Raw genomic sequence first — 15,511 nt, 5'->3', positions numbered from 1 at the left:
ACCTCGGACGCTACCATCGGGCCAGGCCTCGGGGGTGGCCGAAGAGGAGCGAACCGGTGCTCTCCGGCTCTTCGCTCCCGAAACCGTTGACCCGATCCTCTCCCAAAGAGCCGGACGTGACGCGTGGTCTAAAAAAAAAAAGGCGCCTCGGGGGCCAGCGCGCCAGTGAGCGAGGGTTACCCGCGAACCCGAGAGCTCCTCGGCGCGAGGCGCGGTGGCTCGGAATGGTTACGCCCGCTGGCTCTAGGGACCGTCTCTGAAGAGTCTGCCCTGGAGGGAGACGGAGGCTGGCGGGAGGGCTGGGGGAAGGGATCCCGGCCGGCCTGGAACAACTGCTGACTAATCGGCGGGCGGGATCACGCGCCCGTGTGTGCGCGCAGCGGGTTTCAGGCACCGAGGGCTCGGCCTGGAACCGGCGGCCGGACTTACCGGGCGGGCCCCCCAGCTCGGTTTTCGTGGGTGGGTGGGTGGGTGGGTGGGGGTGGGAGGACATGCTCCCCAGGCCCCTGGACGCGTGGCCTGAGCGGGCGGGGGAGGGGACCGAGGGCCGTCGGCTTGGGAGGGAGGCCGGGAATGCCGCGCCCGACCCCAGTAACGGTCGGGGTGGAGAAGCCCTGTGATCGTCCTTCAACCCATCCCCTTGTTTCAACAGAAAACCCAGAACCCACGAAATTGAGTCCTTTCCCTAAAGTTACAAAGCTGAATGCGACCCAGACCCCGGGCCTCCCCTCTGTGCACCGCCCGGAAGCTTCGCCACACTTGTCCTTGCCTTCCCAACTCTGTCCTCCTGGCTTCCCTGCAAGGTAGGCAGGGTCTGATATGCATAGCTCTGAGGTCTCTGACTCAGAAGGACTCCAGAAGGACACTGAGGCGGACTCTTGGCGATTGGTGGGGTTTTTGGTTTTGCTTTTCTAAGAGTTACTGACACGGTGGACAGACACAGACAAACATTAGCATGGCGGGCGAGGACTCGGAAGAAACCAGGGTCCATGTGGGAGAAGTAGGCGTGTCGCACCCTTCTGAGGATGGGCGTGGCTTCGCCGCCCGATCTTATGGCCCGGGGCAGGCAGGGAAGGGAGCCGGGAGTCCGATGTGTAGCCCCCTAGTTTCCCAGTTTATGTAAAATCACCTTCAGGTAAGAGATCCAGGCGTCCGAGTCTGTTAGTTCGCCACTCACAGTGTCTCACTAGAGGCCGGTCGGAATCTGAAGGGGAGAAAGGCGTGTATTGTGTTCTAGGAGGAGCAGCTGGATTCATTATTGGATTCTTACAAGTTCCGTTTTATTAATTGAAGATATGGTTGCAGGAGTGTTACGGCTTGCCTATGATGTATGAGGCCCTAGTTTCCATTCCTGTCGCCAAGAAAGAGAAGAGACTGGTCCAGAGGACTCGAGGCCCAGTTCCGTATGTCCATGGACCTGTCCCCTAGTGCCCAGGGATGGAATGGTTGTGAGAAGGTGCAAGAGGAAGCTTCATTTTAGGTGACCCTGCCTCCAGGTAAGGGTGAAATCTGCCTGCTTTTCTGAACTTCAACCCAGTACCAAAAATAAAGGGTGGAGTTCACCCCAGCAGGACCTGGGACTATGCTAATATGTCTTCCAGTGAACACCAGCCTTGAATACGTGCAAGGAGTTGTATCCTGGTGAGTCTGGAGACAAGCCATTTCAGTGGGGGAAAGCCAAACTTTGCTCATTAGGATAAAATTCACAATATGGGAAGGGAACATTGACAATTCAGAGTGAGTAGGAGATGGCCTATTGAGGGATGGAGGAAAGGCCAGGCAGAGGAGATTTTCATATTTGGCATCTGCAAGGGAAAGCCTTGACAAGGAAGCTAAGTAGAATCGCTTTCTGCCCTGAATCAGCTCAGTAGGAGACTCAGAGGACTGCCCTGGAATGGTGGGAGGGCCTGGAGGAAAGGCTGTGTGAGAGGAGAGTACAGGAGAGAAGCTATGCTCTATGGGCAGGGAAAGACCATAGAGTTTGGAGCAGCTGCTGCGCCTTTACTTGTAAGCTCTCTGTGCCTGCCATGAGTAATAGGTGGTGCTTTGGGTTTGTTTGAGGAGGAGCTGGGGGCTGAACCAGGTGTAATGGCGCAGATTTGTGACCCAGCACTTAACACCTAGACAGTCAGGAGAATTTCCTATCCCAGGCTAGGGATAGGGTTACGTGCTGAGATTTGTTTAAAACAACACCAAAAAAACTTTTAAAAAAGAGAAAGTTGTGGGCCTCCACTCTATCCCTTTTTCTTACCATCTGTAAGGAAAAATGTATCAGAATCAGCAGGCCACAGATTAGGACGCGTGGCCAGGGACACCGCAGAAAGCGGCAGCAGACGCTGGAATATCCTTTGCGAAATGAGGCTAGGGTCCGGTGCCACGGCTGTAATCACCTTGTAAAGCTTGGAGTGCAGGCTCTCGTAGCCCGCTTTCAGCCTTACCCTGCTTGTCCCATTGGCTGCCCTTGCCCCACCCCCACCCCCGTCAAAGGCACCTGAGGCCATTCCCAGGGGAATATACCCATCTTTTTGGCAGTGAGTGGCCCCAGTTTAACTTGTCTGGTCTTGTATCTTCCACTAAGACTTAAGGCCCACCAGACTCGGTTTTGTTTTTTGAAACTGGGTCTCATATCACCCAGGCTGGTTTTTTAACTCAACATGTAGCCAAGAACTCCTAACTTTTTCTTTTATTCTTTGTCCAGCACTGGGAAGCAAATCCAGGTGCCTGTGCATGGCTAGGTGAGTATGTTCCCACTGTCTGCATCTCTAATGATCTTGTACTCCAGTCCTCCATGTCTGCACTCCTGAGTGCTAGCATCACAGCTGTGCACGGCCAAGCTGGTCCCATCCCAGACATGTGGGCAGGTAGGATAGGAAGGTGGCTAGTAAGAACAGAGGTTGGGACTTGAGCCCACTTCAGCCAAGCTATTGGACCTGCCTCTGCAGGTTCAATTTCCCCCTCTGTAAAATGGGGTCACTGGGGGGCTGGAGAGATGACTCAGTAGTTAAGAGCACTGACTGCTCTTCCAGAGGTCCTGAGTTCAATTCCAGCAACCACTTTTTTTTTTCTTTCCAATTCCCATTTATTTTTGGCTCTGGGGCGATGTCATCTTTTCAATATGAAAAAAAAAAAAAAAAAAAAAAAAAAGCAAGTACAACACAAAATGACCAAACCAAGGGCAGGAGGAGCGCAGGGTAGAGGTGGTGACCTCCCATCTGGGGAATGTCTGAAAGACCCAGGTGGAAACATACTTTCCCAAGTGTGGAGTTTCAGCGGGAATTGGAGTGTTCAGAGACCAAGGCCTTGCCACACCCCCAACCCCCATCTCTCGGAAAAAGGAGAACCAATATAGGGAAGATACTTCCAATGGCAGATTTGGCTCAGGACAGCTGGGAGGATATAAATGGAGATAGTACTGTTAATACCTCTCCTGAGGCTGAGAGATGAAGCAGGAGAAAACCCAAACCAAACCCTGCTGTCTGAAAGCCCCAGTGGATTCCTGCGTCTATATGGCCCTGACTGGAAAACCCCACCCCTCTCTTCCTGGTGGCCTCTACCTATTATCCCCTCTACCCACCTTTCCCTGATCCACTCACTACTCATGCGCTGGAAGAGGACATCAGATCTCATTACGGATGGTTGTGAGCCACCATGTGGTTGCTGGGATTTGAACTCAGGACCTTTGGAAGAGCAGTCAGTGCTCTTATCTACTGAGCCATCTCTGCAGCCCCAATATACTGGAATATTAACTGGACAATTAAATTAAAAAAAAAAAAAAAAAAGAATGCCAGTAGGAAGCACAGGTTAACAACCAGAATGCTCACAAGCGTCTGTAATGGGATCCGACGCCCTCTTCTGGTGTGTCTGAAGACAGCTACAGTGTACTCACATACATAAATCAAAAACAATCAAAAATGGGGTCACTGGTAAAATAGAGATAAAAGCAGCAAAAACAATTGCTACTGTTTTTGTTTATCCCTAGCCTACAGCCTCAGGACCACCTTTGACTGCCATCAACGAAATATGCATGCCTGGGAGGCCCCTGGCTCACTGTCCCGTGCCCTGCCCCTTGCTTCCTCAGTCCTGATGCTGCTGCTGAGCTGCCTGTGGTTATTGGGGGCTGGCCCCAGCCTCAGATTGGCTCCAGAGCTGCTAATGGAACCCTGGCAGGGTAAGGACTGGCTGCATGGACCTTGAAGGAAGCTCTAGGGCCTGAAAGCAGTTAGTGAGTGGCATTAGTGTGAACCTTATGGTGGCTATACAGGAACAGGGCAGAGTGTCCCAAGGCAGGTTAGTGTTCTGACAGCTCATCCACAGTCAAGAAGGAGGGCAGGGCATCCTGTAAAGGTGCAGAAGGTGAGATGGAAGGCATGGGTAGGAGTGCTGATCGCATCCCTTCCTGACAGCTTTCCCTGGAAATAAGGACTAAGGATTTCAGTCAAACACGGACTTCCTACAAACTTGCCTCCAGTTTACATTTTAAGAACCCAAATGTTCAGGGAGGCGCAGAGCTTTTTCTAAGGTCATGCAGCTCTGTGGGAGTGGGTGGTTCTAGCAGGCAGTTTTTATTAGAAGTAGTGCTATTAACCAGATGTAGAAGAGAGTTGGTGACTGTGACAGTCAGCTTCGGTGTGCCCAGACATAGGGACACTCTGCAGTTGGTTGCTGTGCGTTGGTTCACAGTGATATAACTAGAGCGTAGCTGTGGTGTTGTGAAGACTTTGGTATCCTCTACCAGTGATTAGGTAGTGACATTTAACATCCTAGCTCCTGGGTAGGGCAGGCTGCCATAACAGGTGGCCCTAGTAAAGGGCAATCCACCCCTCTGACCTGACCCTTCTTGTTCCCAGTGCACAGGCTGCTGACCCATGCTCTGGGCCACACTGCACTGCCAGGCCTGCTCCTGAGCCTGCTGCTTCTGCCTACTCTGGGCTGGTGGCAGGAGTGCCATCTGGGCACTGTGCGCTTCCTGCACAACTCCACCGTGCTTGCCCTGGCTACTGGGCTGCTGGCTGTGCTGCTGGCGGGCCTTGGGGTGTCCGGTGCAGCTGGAGGCTGTGGCTATATGCCTGTCCATCTAGCTATGCTGGCGGGACAGAGTCACCACCCTGGATGGCCTCAGAGGACACTGCCACCATGGCTGCTACCGTGGCTTCTGCTGGCCCTGACCCTGCTGCTCAGCTCTGAGCCACCCTTCCTGCAGCTCCTTTGTGGCCTTCTCACTGGCCTAGCCTGTATCCTTTGCCTGAGCCCAGAGACCACATGAACCTCACTGGGCCTCTTGGGTGCCTTGAAAAGAACTGGCACAAGGAAGTCATGTCTAAGCAATGCCAGGTCACCAAACACCTGTTCCTGACACATCTTCTTTTGAGCAATGCTCTGGGCTGGGGACAGGGCTCATGGCCAAGTGGAGGTAGGTGTCCTTTATAATCAAAGAACCCTATGAGATGCTTGGAGAAGTGAAGGGGCCTGAGAAGTCACTAACCTGGATCCTGTGTGAAGGTAGCATCAAAGCTAAGATGGGCAGGCTGGGTACAGGGCGTAACTGAGAGGAAGGCTCAGTGTGGGAGCAAGCCTGAGGCTCTCTGGGAACAGAGTGCCAACTTAGGCCCGTGGTACAGGTATCTTAAACATCAGCTTTGCTCCTAAGATATGGGAAAAACAGCCACTGAAGAGAACAGGCTGACCCATATAGCCATTCAGGCTGTATGTGAGTCACAGGGTCATTTCAGAATGCAGACACCAGTCACACAAGTCTGGCTGACAGGAGGAGGAGCTGTCTTTAGGCACACAGGATCTAAGAAGAGGCTTATGAGATGGATGAGGGAGAAAGTTCTTCCCCTCTGGCTGACTGGTTTCAGGTAGTGCATTTTGTTCTTGGCTTGAGCTGCTGATGTGAAGGAGAATGTGGTCCTGAGGGAGGTAGCAAGGCGAGACACAGGAATGCCCACACATGGCCTTTCTCCCACGCCATTCTGTTTCTCCTTGACCAGCCGCCCTGCCCTGGGCAGGTAGATGCTGCTGGGGCCTTCCAGTGGCTGGAGCTCTCAGAGCGGAGACTGCGGGTGTTACAGGAAGGTGCCCTTTGCAAGTCTCTGGCCCGATGCTGGCCACTGAGGCTCTTTCCCACCCCGGGCAATCTGGGTGAGCTGCCTGTCACTTATCCTGCTGGAGTGAGGTGAGGGTGGGGTCGGGCTCAGGGTTGGATGGTGGAAGTTGTAACAGTGGCTGGCAGTCCAGGCCATCCACCTCTGTCCCTACAGGCCTGCCACCCCTAGACCTCCTTACCTGGCTTCCTCAAACTCCTGGCCTCACAGTGATGGCTCTGCTCAGCTTCCACCACACCAGGGGCCTGGACAGCTGACATGGAAGAACTCGGAGAGGGGCTTGGACTGGGCTGGGTCCAGCTTTGCTTCAGCAACGACGATGTGGGCAGCCCTAGACGAGCAGATGCTACAGGAAGGGATCCAGGCCTCACTTCTTGATGCGTCAGTTCAGGGTTCCCAGAGCTCTCTATGGTTGCCAAAGCCCTCTCTGTCTTCTCTAAGGTAAGGCAGGGTGGGCAGGGGTGCGGCCTCCTGATGTGGGAGCCATGCTGCCCTGACATTTCTTCCTTGTTTCTGCCTCACAGGTTGCAGCAGCTACAGCACATGGGATTCCCCACTGAGCAGGCTGCAGTGGCCTTGGCAGCTACAGGGCGTGTAGAGGGGGCAGTGTCACTGCTGGTGGAAGGGCTAGTGGACACTGAGGCCCTAGTGACTGAGGGAAGGAGTAGCCCTGCCCACTGCACAGGCACTGGAACCTCATAGTCCTTTCCTTGTCTGCTGAGGGCTTGGTGGGGTCTTGAGTGCATCCCTGGGGTAGGACGAGGCCCCAACATGTTTCCCTGGTACTTTGTAAGAATAAAAGCTGATTTGTTTTCCAACCTGGCCTCCTGAGTGTCAGTTGTCATGTCTGGCTCCTCTGTATTGGCATCATGGAGGAAGGAGTGAGCAACAGTGAATGTGTGGCTGTTGCAGGAGAATCCTGCCCCCTATATCCTTGGCTTGGGTGGCCCTTTCTGACTGCCCTGGATGGCACATAGAGACCAAGTGAAGTAGGGTCAAGCAGGGATGTTTATTGTCCTGTACATATTAACTCGTAGCATCTGCAGCAGACACTTGGAGTAGGAGTCCCTTGTACACATCCCATTCCCACATAGGACATGGGAGCAGGGGGCCTGGGGTAGAACTGATGTAAGAAGCACCGACCGTTCAGTTAGATTAAGCAGCCTGGACTCAGGTGGAAACTCAGCACCAGAAAACGAGGGGCACACAGGACTCCCCAAGGTTTTACAGGAGGGGAGCTGAGACTTCTGCCCCAATCCTTGCATATCTGCAGGGCCAGGTGGTCCCAGGTCCTAACTTTAGGCAGCGGGGATGACTTGTACCTCCGTCTACCCCTCCTTCAAAGCCTTTTCACCCCATTTCACAGAGGGAACCAACAAGGCCAGGTGCAAATGAGGCCTGACTTTTTGAGGCCCAGTCCCTGTTTAGTCTATCATGTATAGGCTGCCATCACTGAGCTCTGCCTACCCCTAAGACCAAGGGGTCCCTGAGGATATTAATAAATAGGAACTGGCAGTCCCGGAGGCAGCGGGTCAGGTCCAGGCTAGGGGAGGAAGCCTGCAGCCTCTCAGCTCCTCTCGCTGCGTCTCCTGGGGGTGATGATCGGGTAGTTGGTTGGGTGTCCTCCCCTCTTGCCTCGAAGGAGGCTGGGGGTACCTGTGCCATCAGGGCCTGCCCCGGATCCCAAGTCTGGTTCTGCCGGAGGGAATAAGGAGAGAGGCTATGTCAGGGGGACACTCACATGGGGAACCCACTCTTTGCCCTGGGAGGTAGCTGGGTATCCTGGCATCCTAGAGATGGAACTGTAGGAAATTCGGGTATCTGAAGGCTGGTTAGTACCTGCCCACAACCTCTTAGCCCCCAGCCCATGGAGATCACTGGGCTGCCTGGTGTCTGTCTGACTCACTGGCATGGGTAGACTCACCACATAACACTCCCTAGGGTTCATTGTTGTTGCTTTTGTTTTTTGAGACAGGGTTTCCCTGGGCAACAGAACCCTGGCTATCCTGCAGTGGATTTGTGGACCAGGCAGGCTTTAATTTCACAGAGATCTGCCTGCCTCTGCTTCCCGAGTGTTGGGATCCGTAGGACACCATGTCTGGCACTGATCAGTTTTTTGAGGCTTATTTGGAGTGGAGATGAATTCTGGATCATCCAAATGAACTAAGTAAACTTAGAAGAGAGATTTTCCTCTTTCATTAGGTTAAAGCATCATTTTGGAGGAAAGGGCTTAGTAGAGTCAGGCTTTGGCTCTGAGCAGCCTCAGTGGAACTGGATCTTGTGAGGGCCCCAGTTGTCTGATTTCTAAAATTAAGGACATTTTCAGATAAGACTCTGAGGGCTTAGGCAGTACTGACCGAGACTGAAGTCGGTTTCAAAGGGAGTTGTGGTGAGATCTGCCGTGACCTGTGCATAAACTGAACCCCAAGCATAAACATAGCGTACTTGCCTCCTGAGAAATCTAATATCCTTCAAACCCAAGAAGTTCTTTTGTCCAGGAAGCCTGTGAGTATCCCGTAAAGCCAGGGAGAAGGTCAGGGTAGGTTATTTTCCTAGCTGGGGAGAGCCTAGGATGGGTACTTGGCCAAGTACCTCCCTGTTCATAGGGTGCAGACCACTTACTGATGGTGCTGCTTAGGGAAGCCACTAGTTGGGGCTATCAGATGCATGGCCAGCTGAGGATGAGGTCACAGTGGCTCTCCCCAGATCTCTCCCTCTGTGTTCTCTAGCTGCCCCTCCTACTGTTGCACTGATACAGACAGGATGGGGTACCAAGAAAAAGTGCTGAAAGTTTGGGATTTGGTTCTGTTCCCAGTGGTCCCTCAGGCCACTGGGAGGCGGTGGGGATGGAGGATGGATGCTAAGAGGCTTAGGGTGGAGCTTTGCTATGTCCCCATCAAGACCACAGTCTCCCCTCTTCAGGCAGGGCAGGCCTGAGGTGGAAGGGAGCCTATCATGTTTCTAGATGTTTCTAATGTTTAGAGCAGCCGCATGGCTAATGGGTGGGGATCAGAAACTGTCTGTGGGCACTTTTTTTTTTTTTTTTTTTGACAGAGTTTTGTTCAGTAGCCCAGGCTGGCCTCAAGTTTGCCATCCTCCTGTCTCAGCCCTCCAGTGCTGACATCATAAGCATGTGGCCACCACCCCTGACTGGTACCACACATATTCCAACCCCCAGATCTTATTAGACTTCCTGTCACGTTGTCCCTCTCACCTCCATATGGCACAACCAGGTGATTTCTATGACCCCACACAGGGTCCCCTCTTCCAAGAAGTCTCCAATGTCAGGCAAGCAGGGCCCATGACCCCAGCCCTCTTGGAATCTCTCCAGTGACTGTTGGACAGTTCCCCTGTGCCCATCTGAGCCTGGCATTCAGTTGGTGCTTCCTGGTTCCTGATGAACGAAGGGTTGGTTTCAAACCTGCCTGATTTATCCAAGGACATTTTCAGAGACGACTTAGGGCCTCAGACTTTAGATTTATAAGAGGGGAGGGAGGATACACTATGGAGGCCTCTGAGCATTGTTGTGCATCTGGGCTGTGAGATAGGGCAGCGGCTGGAGGGGGCAAAGGTTAGCCCATGGGATGGGAGCCCTCGGTGGGCAAATGAGGAGCAGCCCATGCCTGTGAACGGCTAGCCCCATCTCCCCACACCAGCTGGGGGCTCCTTAGCCTCACTCCAGGAGCCAGGAGGCAAGCTTCCTTTCAGGCTGCCTGAACCTGCCCTTCTAGAACATTCCCAGTCCAGCTCTGCTCAGGGTTAGTCTCCACCGCTCAGAAACCTTGAGGAAAACAACCCTGTAGTCTTCTCAGCCTTTGTTCTTTCTCACTTGTTCATTCACTGACACACCACCTCCAGGAAGCCCTCCTGGACTGTTTTCTCCTGAACTGGCTCCCTCCCTCATGGTGATGACTGAAGCCAAGGACTTGCACAAATGAGGTAAATGCTCTACCATGCAGCCATGGCCCCAGCAGGCCAGAGGCATAATTATACACACTAGTCTGTCACGTTTCTCTTCTTAGCTTCTGCTACCAGTGCTATCCCTCCCCACCCCAGCCCTAAACTGCACAAGGGCAGAGCTACATCTTTGTTGGAGCCTGTGCAGGTAGGTGACTGCCGGAACAGGAAAGCTAGTTCCTTGTGCCAGACTCTCTGTCCTCGATGAGTGGCAGGATACTAAGTACCTTCTGGCCCGGACCAAGCACCAGGAGGTGTCTTCATGCCCAAGCATGTCCCAGGCCCATCCTTGGAGGGTTTGCCCCTGCCTGCCCGCCCTGCCATTACCTGGCCAGATGATGGCTTCCAGCAGTGTGACCCGTCTGGCCAGGAGCTCCAGCTGAGCCTGCTGCTGCAGGAAGCTCTGTAAGCTAGGAGCCTGATGGGAGATCAAGAAGAGCAGACGGTGCGAGTCTGGCCTCAAGGGCTGAGCTGGGAGCCAAAGGGGGGTGAAGGCGGCTACTCCAGGACAGGAGTCTGGACCAGTGTCCATCAGGCCTCAGTGTCCCCTCGTGAGAGAAGGAGAAGGCTTGCCCAGCCCCTCAGGTAGCAGGAGGATGAGACCTTGGAGGGTGAATGCCAGGCCCTGACAGGGAACTTAGGACACTACGACCAGAGTGGCAACTGTAGGAGGGGTATCTGGGGTCAGGAAGGCAGGTCCTGTAAGAGTCTCGAGAACTTTATGGGGAAGCTGGTCAGAACTGGCAAGTGCTCTATTACCCAGAGTCCTCTGGGTCCTGAGTCTGCCTCTGTCACCCTGCACTTGTGGAATCTAGCTGTGTAATCTATTTCTTGTAGGTCTGGAGACTGTTCCCATTGCCTATGACCTCTCTAGAGTTGAAGCCCAAATGGAGTCTACATCTCTTATCTATAATCCTATGGGCTTGGGCTCTAACTGTATATGACCCCTGACCCCAGTATGGCTAGGGCCTGGCTGATACCCACAATCCCTTGCTGATTAGGCATTTGGTTTCCTCTCTCTCTCTCTCTCTCTCTCTGTAGTTGTTGTTTTTTTCTAGACAAGGTTTCTCTGTAGTCCTGGCTGTCCTGAAACTCACTCTGTAGACCAGGCTGGCCTCAAACTCACAGAGAACCTGGGATCAAAGGTGTGGGCCACCATGCCCAGCTTAGGAATCTGTTTTCATTGCCCATAAATCCTTGCAAACCTCAACATCTGCTGTCTCCAAGCTGTGTAAGTAACTGTTTCACCCACGATGCCTAGCGAGAGGCACAAGGATGAGTACAGGAGCAGGACCTTCCCCCGAGAGAGGGCATCAGTCGTCAGGGTTGAGTAGCCTCTGTAGCCTGTGCTTCTTCAGCCTCAGAACTGGACTCAGGCCAGTTCCACCCCAAGAAGGTTTGGGGGAGGCTGGTAAGCAAGGGCTGGGCTGGCTGGCCGTCTGTCTGTCTCTACTCACCATAGAGCCCAATCATTGTTTCCAAGATTAAAACCCTCTCAGCTAAAATCTTCAAAGCCTCGCGTAGTTGGTGCAACCCCTCCCCCTGTGGAGGAAAGAGACAGATGCAGCCGTGACGGAGGGCAGGGAGGGGACCCTGCAAAGCCTGCCAGTGGCCCATGCCCCACCCAGGACAAGCACCTATAGCCATACCACTTTCCACAGCCCCGGACCCATGGACAGCCAAACAAGATGGAGGGGGACAGGATGGGGACAAGGCAGGAGGAAGCAACCCCTGGACACCATTTCAGAGAGTGCCATTTACACCCAGCTGTATGCAAACTGTGCCACTCTGCCAGTCATCTGTCTGCTTTCTCCAAAGAAGCCATATTGTTTTCAAGGCCCCATGGTATCAGCTCAACCTCTCACCCCATCCTTACACACAGTGTAAGGATGTCTTTGAACAGTGCCTGTGACATCCCTGGGTTGTCTGTGCTCTAGGTGCACCCCACCCCTCACCCCATCTCTCCATTTTAAATTCTTTACATCTTTCTCTATCTCTTGATTCATACAAGTTGACTTTTTGTTATAATCAATCCTATCAGCCTCACCCTAACTCTATCAGCGAAAGTAAGCTAGTTGTTGGTGATTCTGTTCATGCTAAAATGAGTATTAGGTGAAAAGCAAAATGTTTCAATGGCATTATTGCTTAAAATGAGGCTGATCTAAGGCTGGAGCCCAGTTCCCCTCCTTCAAGAAACCATAGCCGGGCGTGGTGGCGCACGCCTTTAATCCCAGCACTTGGGAGGCAGAGGCAGGCGGATTTCTGAGTTCGAGGCCAGCCTGGTCTACAGAGTGAGTTCCAGGACAGCCAGGACTACACAGAGAAACCCTGTCTCGAAAAACCAAAAAAAAAAAAAAAAAAAAAAAAAGAAACCATTCACCTCTCTGCCAAGACCACGCCAGTTCTACACTCTGACCCACCATGGAGAGCACCCTCAGCTCTGCCCCTCTCAGCAGCAACTGAAGGCACGAGTGTATTCCCAGGGTTGTGGTGATGGGTTCACCAAGCTCCTTCTTTAAGGCCTCCCAGGCCTAGGGCTCTCCACTGTCCCCAAACAGAGGCTCATTTAGAGACCTCTCTTGGACTTCTTCCCAGTTTGTCCTTTCCTTCCCCAACACAAGGCCCATGGTGTTGCCCAACACATGTCCCCTCCCTAAACAACTTCCAGAATGTGGGTATATTTTCCAACAGACACCAGGGTGTTTGCAACAACTATCCCACACCTGACAGCATCTAGAAGTCTGTTGGCTTTTAGTGTAGGGCGAGTGAAGGGATGCATACACACATCTCCTGTGTATGTGTATGTATGTGTGTGTGTGTATACATGCACATGCCTCTCCACTCTATTTTGCTTTCTATTTTACTTTTTGAGACAGGGTCTTAAGGTGCACCTGACATGTACAGTTCCAGCTAGCCTGGCTGCCTACCGAGCTTCACCTGTCTCTAGTCCTCCATGCTAGGGTTGCAGGCATATGTGCCATGCCTGACTTCTGTGTAGGTGCTAGGGCTCAGATCTCAGGGCCTCTTGTTTGTACAGGGAGTGCTCTTTCCCACTGTGCCATCTCCCCCACCTCCGTGTGTGTGTGTGTGTGTGTGTGTGTGTGTGTGTGTGTATAGGTTTGTATACGGGTGCTCACGTGTATGCATGCACACATGGACCTGGAGGCTAGAAGTTGACAGATGAGGCTTTTCTCCACCTTATTTAATTTATCGAGGCACAGTCCCTCAATTGAATCTAGAGTTTGCTCTGGTAGTCCTGTCTCTGCCCACCCAGCATTTATGTGGATCCTGGAATCTAAACTCTGCCCCTCACTTCTGCTATCTCTCCAGCTCCTCCCCCATTTTTTTAGCGCCAACAGTGCTGCCTCAGACTCCCATGTGCTGGAATTCAGACACTTGGCTCACCGTCCAACACTCTGAAGCAGTGACTCTCCACAGAACATCTAAGCAACCGAGGGGCCTCCCAACGCATCCACTGTGAGTGTGTTCATCTCCCGGGGCCATTCCTTATGCTTCAGCTGTTCTATTAATATCATAAGTAAAGATGGAGCTATTCTTGGTCCACTACTGCCATTTCAGCCTGGGGTACGGGGTTCACTAGAGGTCACATGCTAAAGTAATCCCTCTTCAGGTGTCATGGGAGCAGGTTGTGAAAATGGATGATCCCAGGACTGGGGACGTGGCTCAGTGAAAATGGGGAGCCTGAATTTGGAGCTTCAGAATTCATGTAAAAGCCACCTGAGCTCATTGGTAGCGCACACCTTTAATCCCAGCACTTGGGAGGCAGAGGCAGGCAGATTATGGTTTTCAGGCCAGCCTGTTCTACAGAGAGAGTTTTAGGACACTCAGGGCTACATAGAAAGACACTCTTGAAAAACAAACAAACAAACAAACAAACACACACACACACAAACAATCAAAAACTACCTGATGCCAGTAACCCCACCCAGCACTGGGTAGGCATAGAGAAAGGCGGTTTGCCAGCTGCTAGCCTAGCTGGAAAGTGTGAACTCTCAGATTCAATCACAAGGGAATAGGGTAGAGAATGCTACCCATGCACACACACAACCACACACATGTATACACACAGGCATAACAGAGAGGGGGGAGGGGGAGGGGGAGGGGAGGAGAGGAGGAGAGGGGAGGAGGAGGGGGAAGGGGGAGAGGAGAGGAGAGGAGAGGAGAGGAGAGGAGAGGAGAGGAGAGGAGAGGAGAGGAGAGGAGAGGAGAGGAGAGATAGTTTACGGACTGGAGAAATGGCTGAAAGTATTTGCTGCACTTCCAAAGGGCCCAAGTTAGGGTCCCAGTACCCACTTTGGACAGCTCACAGTCACCTGTAACTCCTGGTCTCTTTAGGTACCAACACATGTGATAGACACTTTTACACACATGCACACAAATAAAAATAAATCTTAAAACACTTTAAAAGGTCAGTCTTTAAAACCACTGTGAAGCCATTTCCAGCATGGACGATGGGCCAGTGAGGGCAATCAGAGGGCATCTGGTCCCAGCAAGTGCTGCTCAGAGTGTTTAGCATGCTCTCCTTGGGAAGAAGCAGGGGGCAGATCTAGGACATTCACAAACCACCAGTGAGAGGGGCAGGAAGAACACTCTAGGCTAAGACACCAGATGTGCGGCACACTGCAATGTAGGAACCTTGCTCAGATCTTGGCTAAGATTTTTGTTTATTCTTATGTGTATAAATATTGCATCTGTGCTTGCATGTATGTTTGTGCCCATGTGTGGGTAGTGCCCACTGAGGCCAGAAGCCCTCTTGGGACTAGACTTACAGATCACTGTGGGCTGGCTGCCACGTGACTAATAGGAACCAAGTCCAGGCTCTCAGCGAGCACCCTAAGCGCTGCACTGTCTCTTTGATTGCGTCTCCTGGGTATCGTGGTAGAGCTAGAGCCTCCCACAGGCCAGCAGCGTCTCAGCCTCTGAGGTTTATCTCTAGCCCCTCACTTTTAATGTGAGAATATTATATATTCCCAGTATATTCTCTGACGAGATCTCACTAACTTGACCAGGCTGACCTTGAACCTGTAATCTTTTTGTCTCAGTCTCCTGAGCAGCTGGGGTTACAGGTTTACACACCCGGGTCTGCCTCTTTACTTCCCTTCATAGCCAAGGCAGTACCCAAGGTTCCCTGACTCCACTGACCACTGTCTGCCTTGCTGCTGGTCCGTGCTCACACTTAAAGGCTCCTGGCCTTTGATCAGGATGCTCACAGCCTTCCAGTGTCCTTTTCTGTCTCCAATTCACTCTCCAAATTGGTGTTCAGAAACATACTTTGCGAACAAAACCCTGACCATACCATTCCTCACATTCTTTAATTTTTTAAAAATAATTCGGGCTGGTGAGATGGCTCAGTGGGTAAGAGCACCCGACTGCTCTTCCGAAGGTCCAGAGTTCAAATCCCAGCAACCACATGGTGGCTCACAACCATC

The 15,511-nt window shown here is 52.5% G+C and overlaps 2 protein-coding genes and 1 long non-coding RNA gene across 13 annotated transcripts in view; 2 read left to right on the top strand and 1 right to left on the bottom strand.

Moving 5' to 3' along the window:
- The first annotated feature begins 39 nt into the window (after window positions 1-39).
- Rhbdd3 (rhomboid domain containing 3) lies at window positions 40-6,922 on the top strand. Of its 7 annotated transcripts, XM_021176801.3 has the most exons (10): window positions 175-459; window positions 653-803; window positions 1,306-1,496; window positions 1,602-1,641; window positions 2,699-2,735; window positions 3,980-4,168; window positions 4,848-5,231; window positions 6,013-6,175; window positions 6,261-6,545; window positions 6,629-6,922. In XM_021176801.3, exons 6-10 carry the CDS (start codon window positions 4,021-4,023, stop codon window positions 6,804-6,806), a joined length of 1,158 nt encoding a protein of 385 aa, XP_021032460.1. In that variant the 5' UTR covers window positions 175-459; window positions 653-803; window positions 1,306-1,496; window positions 1,602-1,641; window positions 2,699-2,735; window positions 3,980-4,020; the 3' UTR covers window positions 6,807-6,922. The 7 variants fall into 7 exon arrangements, with proteins under 7 accessions (XP_021032461.1, XP_021032460.1, XP_021032457.1 ...); XM_021176802.2 differs by lacking the exons at window positions 175-459; window positions 1,602-1,641 and adding an exon at window positions 40-165; XM_021176798.2 differs by lacking the exon at window positions 1,602-1,641.
- Window positions 6,923-7,102: 180 nt separating this feature from the next.
- The window catches only part of Emid1 (EMI domain containing 1), a 46,854-nt gene continuing 38,445 nt past the window's right edge, over window positions 7,103-15,511 (bottom strand). For 2 of the 4 annotated variants that reach the window (XM_029483064.1, XM_029483065.1), the window contains one exon: window positions 7,103-7,799. In XM_029483064.1, the coding sequence (XP_029338924.1) occupies window positions 7,554-7,799 (246 nt within the window). In that variant the 3' untranslated portion in view covers window positions 7,103-7,553. Of the gene's footprint in view, window positions 7,800-10,388; window positions 10,480-11,518; window positions 11,604-15,511 lie in introns of all 4 variants that reach the window. The other 2 variants (XM_021177367.2, XM_085829129.1) reach the window with 2 other exon arrangements.
- On the top strand, window positions 8,129-13,615 carry LOC110305406 (uncharacterized). Of its 2 annotated transcripts, none has more exons than XR_002379155.2 (3): window positions 8,129-8,271; window positions 9,963-10,043; window positions 13,392-13,615. It is a non-coding gene; the product is annotated as an uncharacterized LOC110305406 (long non-coding RNA). The 2 variants fall into 2 exon arrangements; XR_002379154.2 differs by lacking the exon at window positions 8,129-8,271 and adding an exon at window positions 8,549-8,609.

This window comes from Mus caroli, unplaced genomic scaffold (genome assembly GCF_978045245.1).
Source record: "Mus caroli unplaced genomic scaffold, Mus_caroli_1 scaffold_13, whole genome shotgun sequence".
NCBI classification, from domain to species: Eukaryota; Metazoa; Chordata; class Mammalia; order Rodentia; family Muridae; genus Mus; species Mus caroli.
The sequence above is the reverse complement of the archived record's forward strand: the minus strand, read 5'-3'. Positions and strand labels throughout refer to the sequence as shown.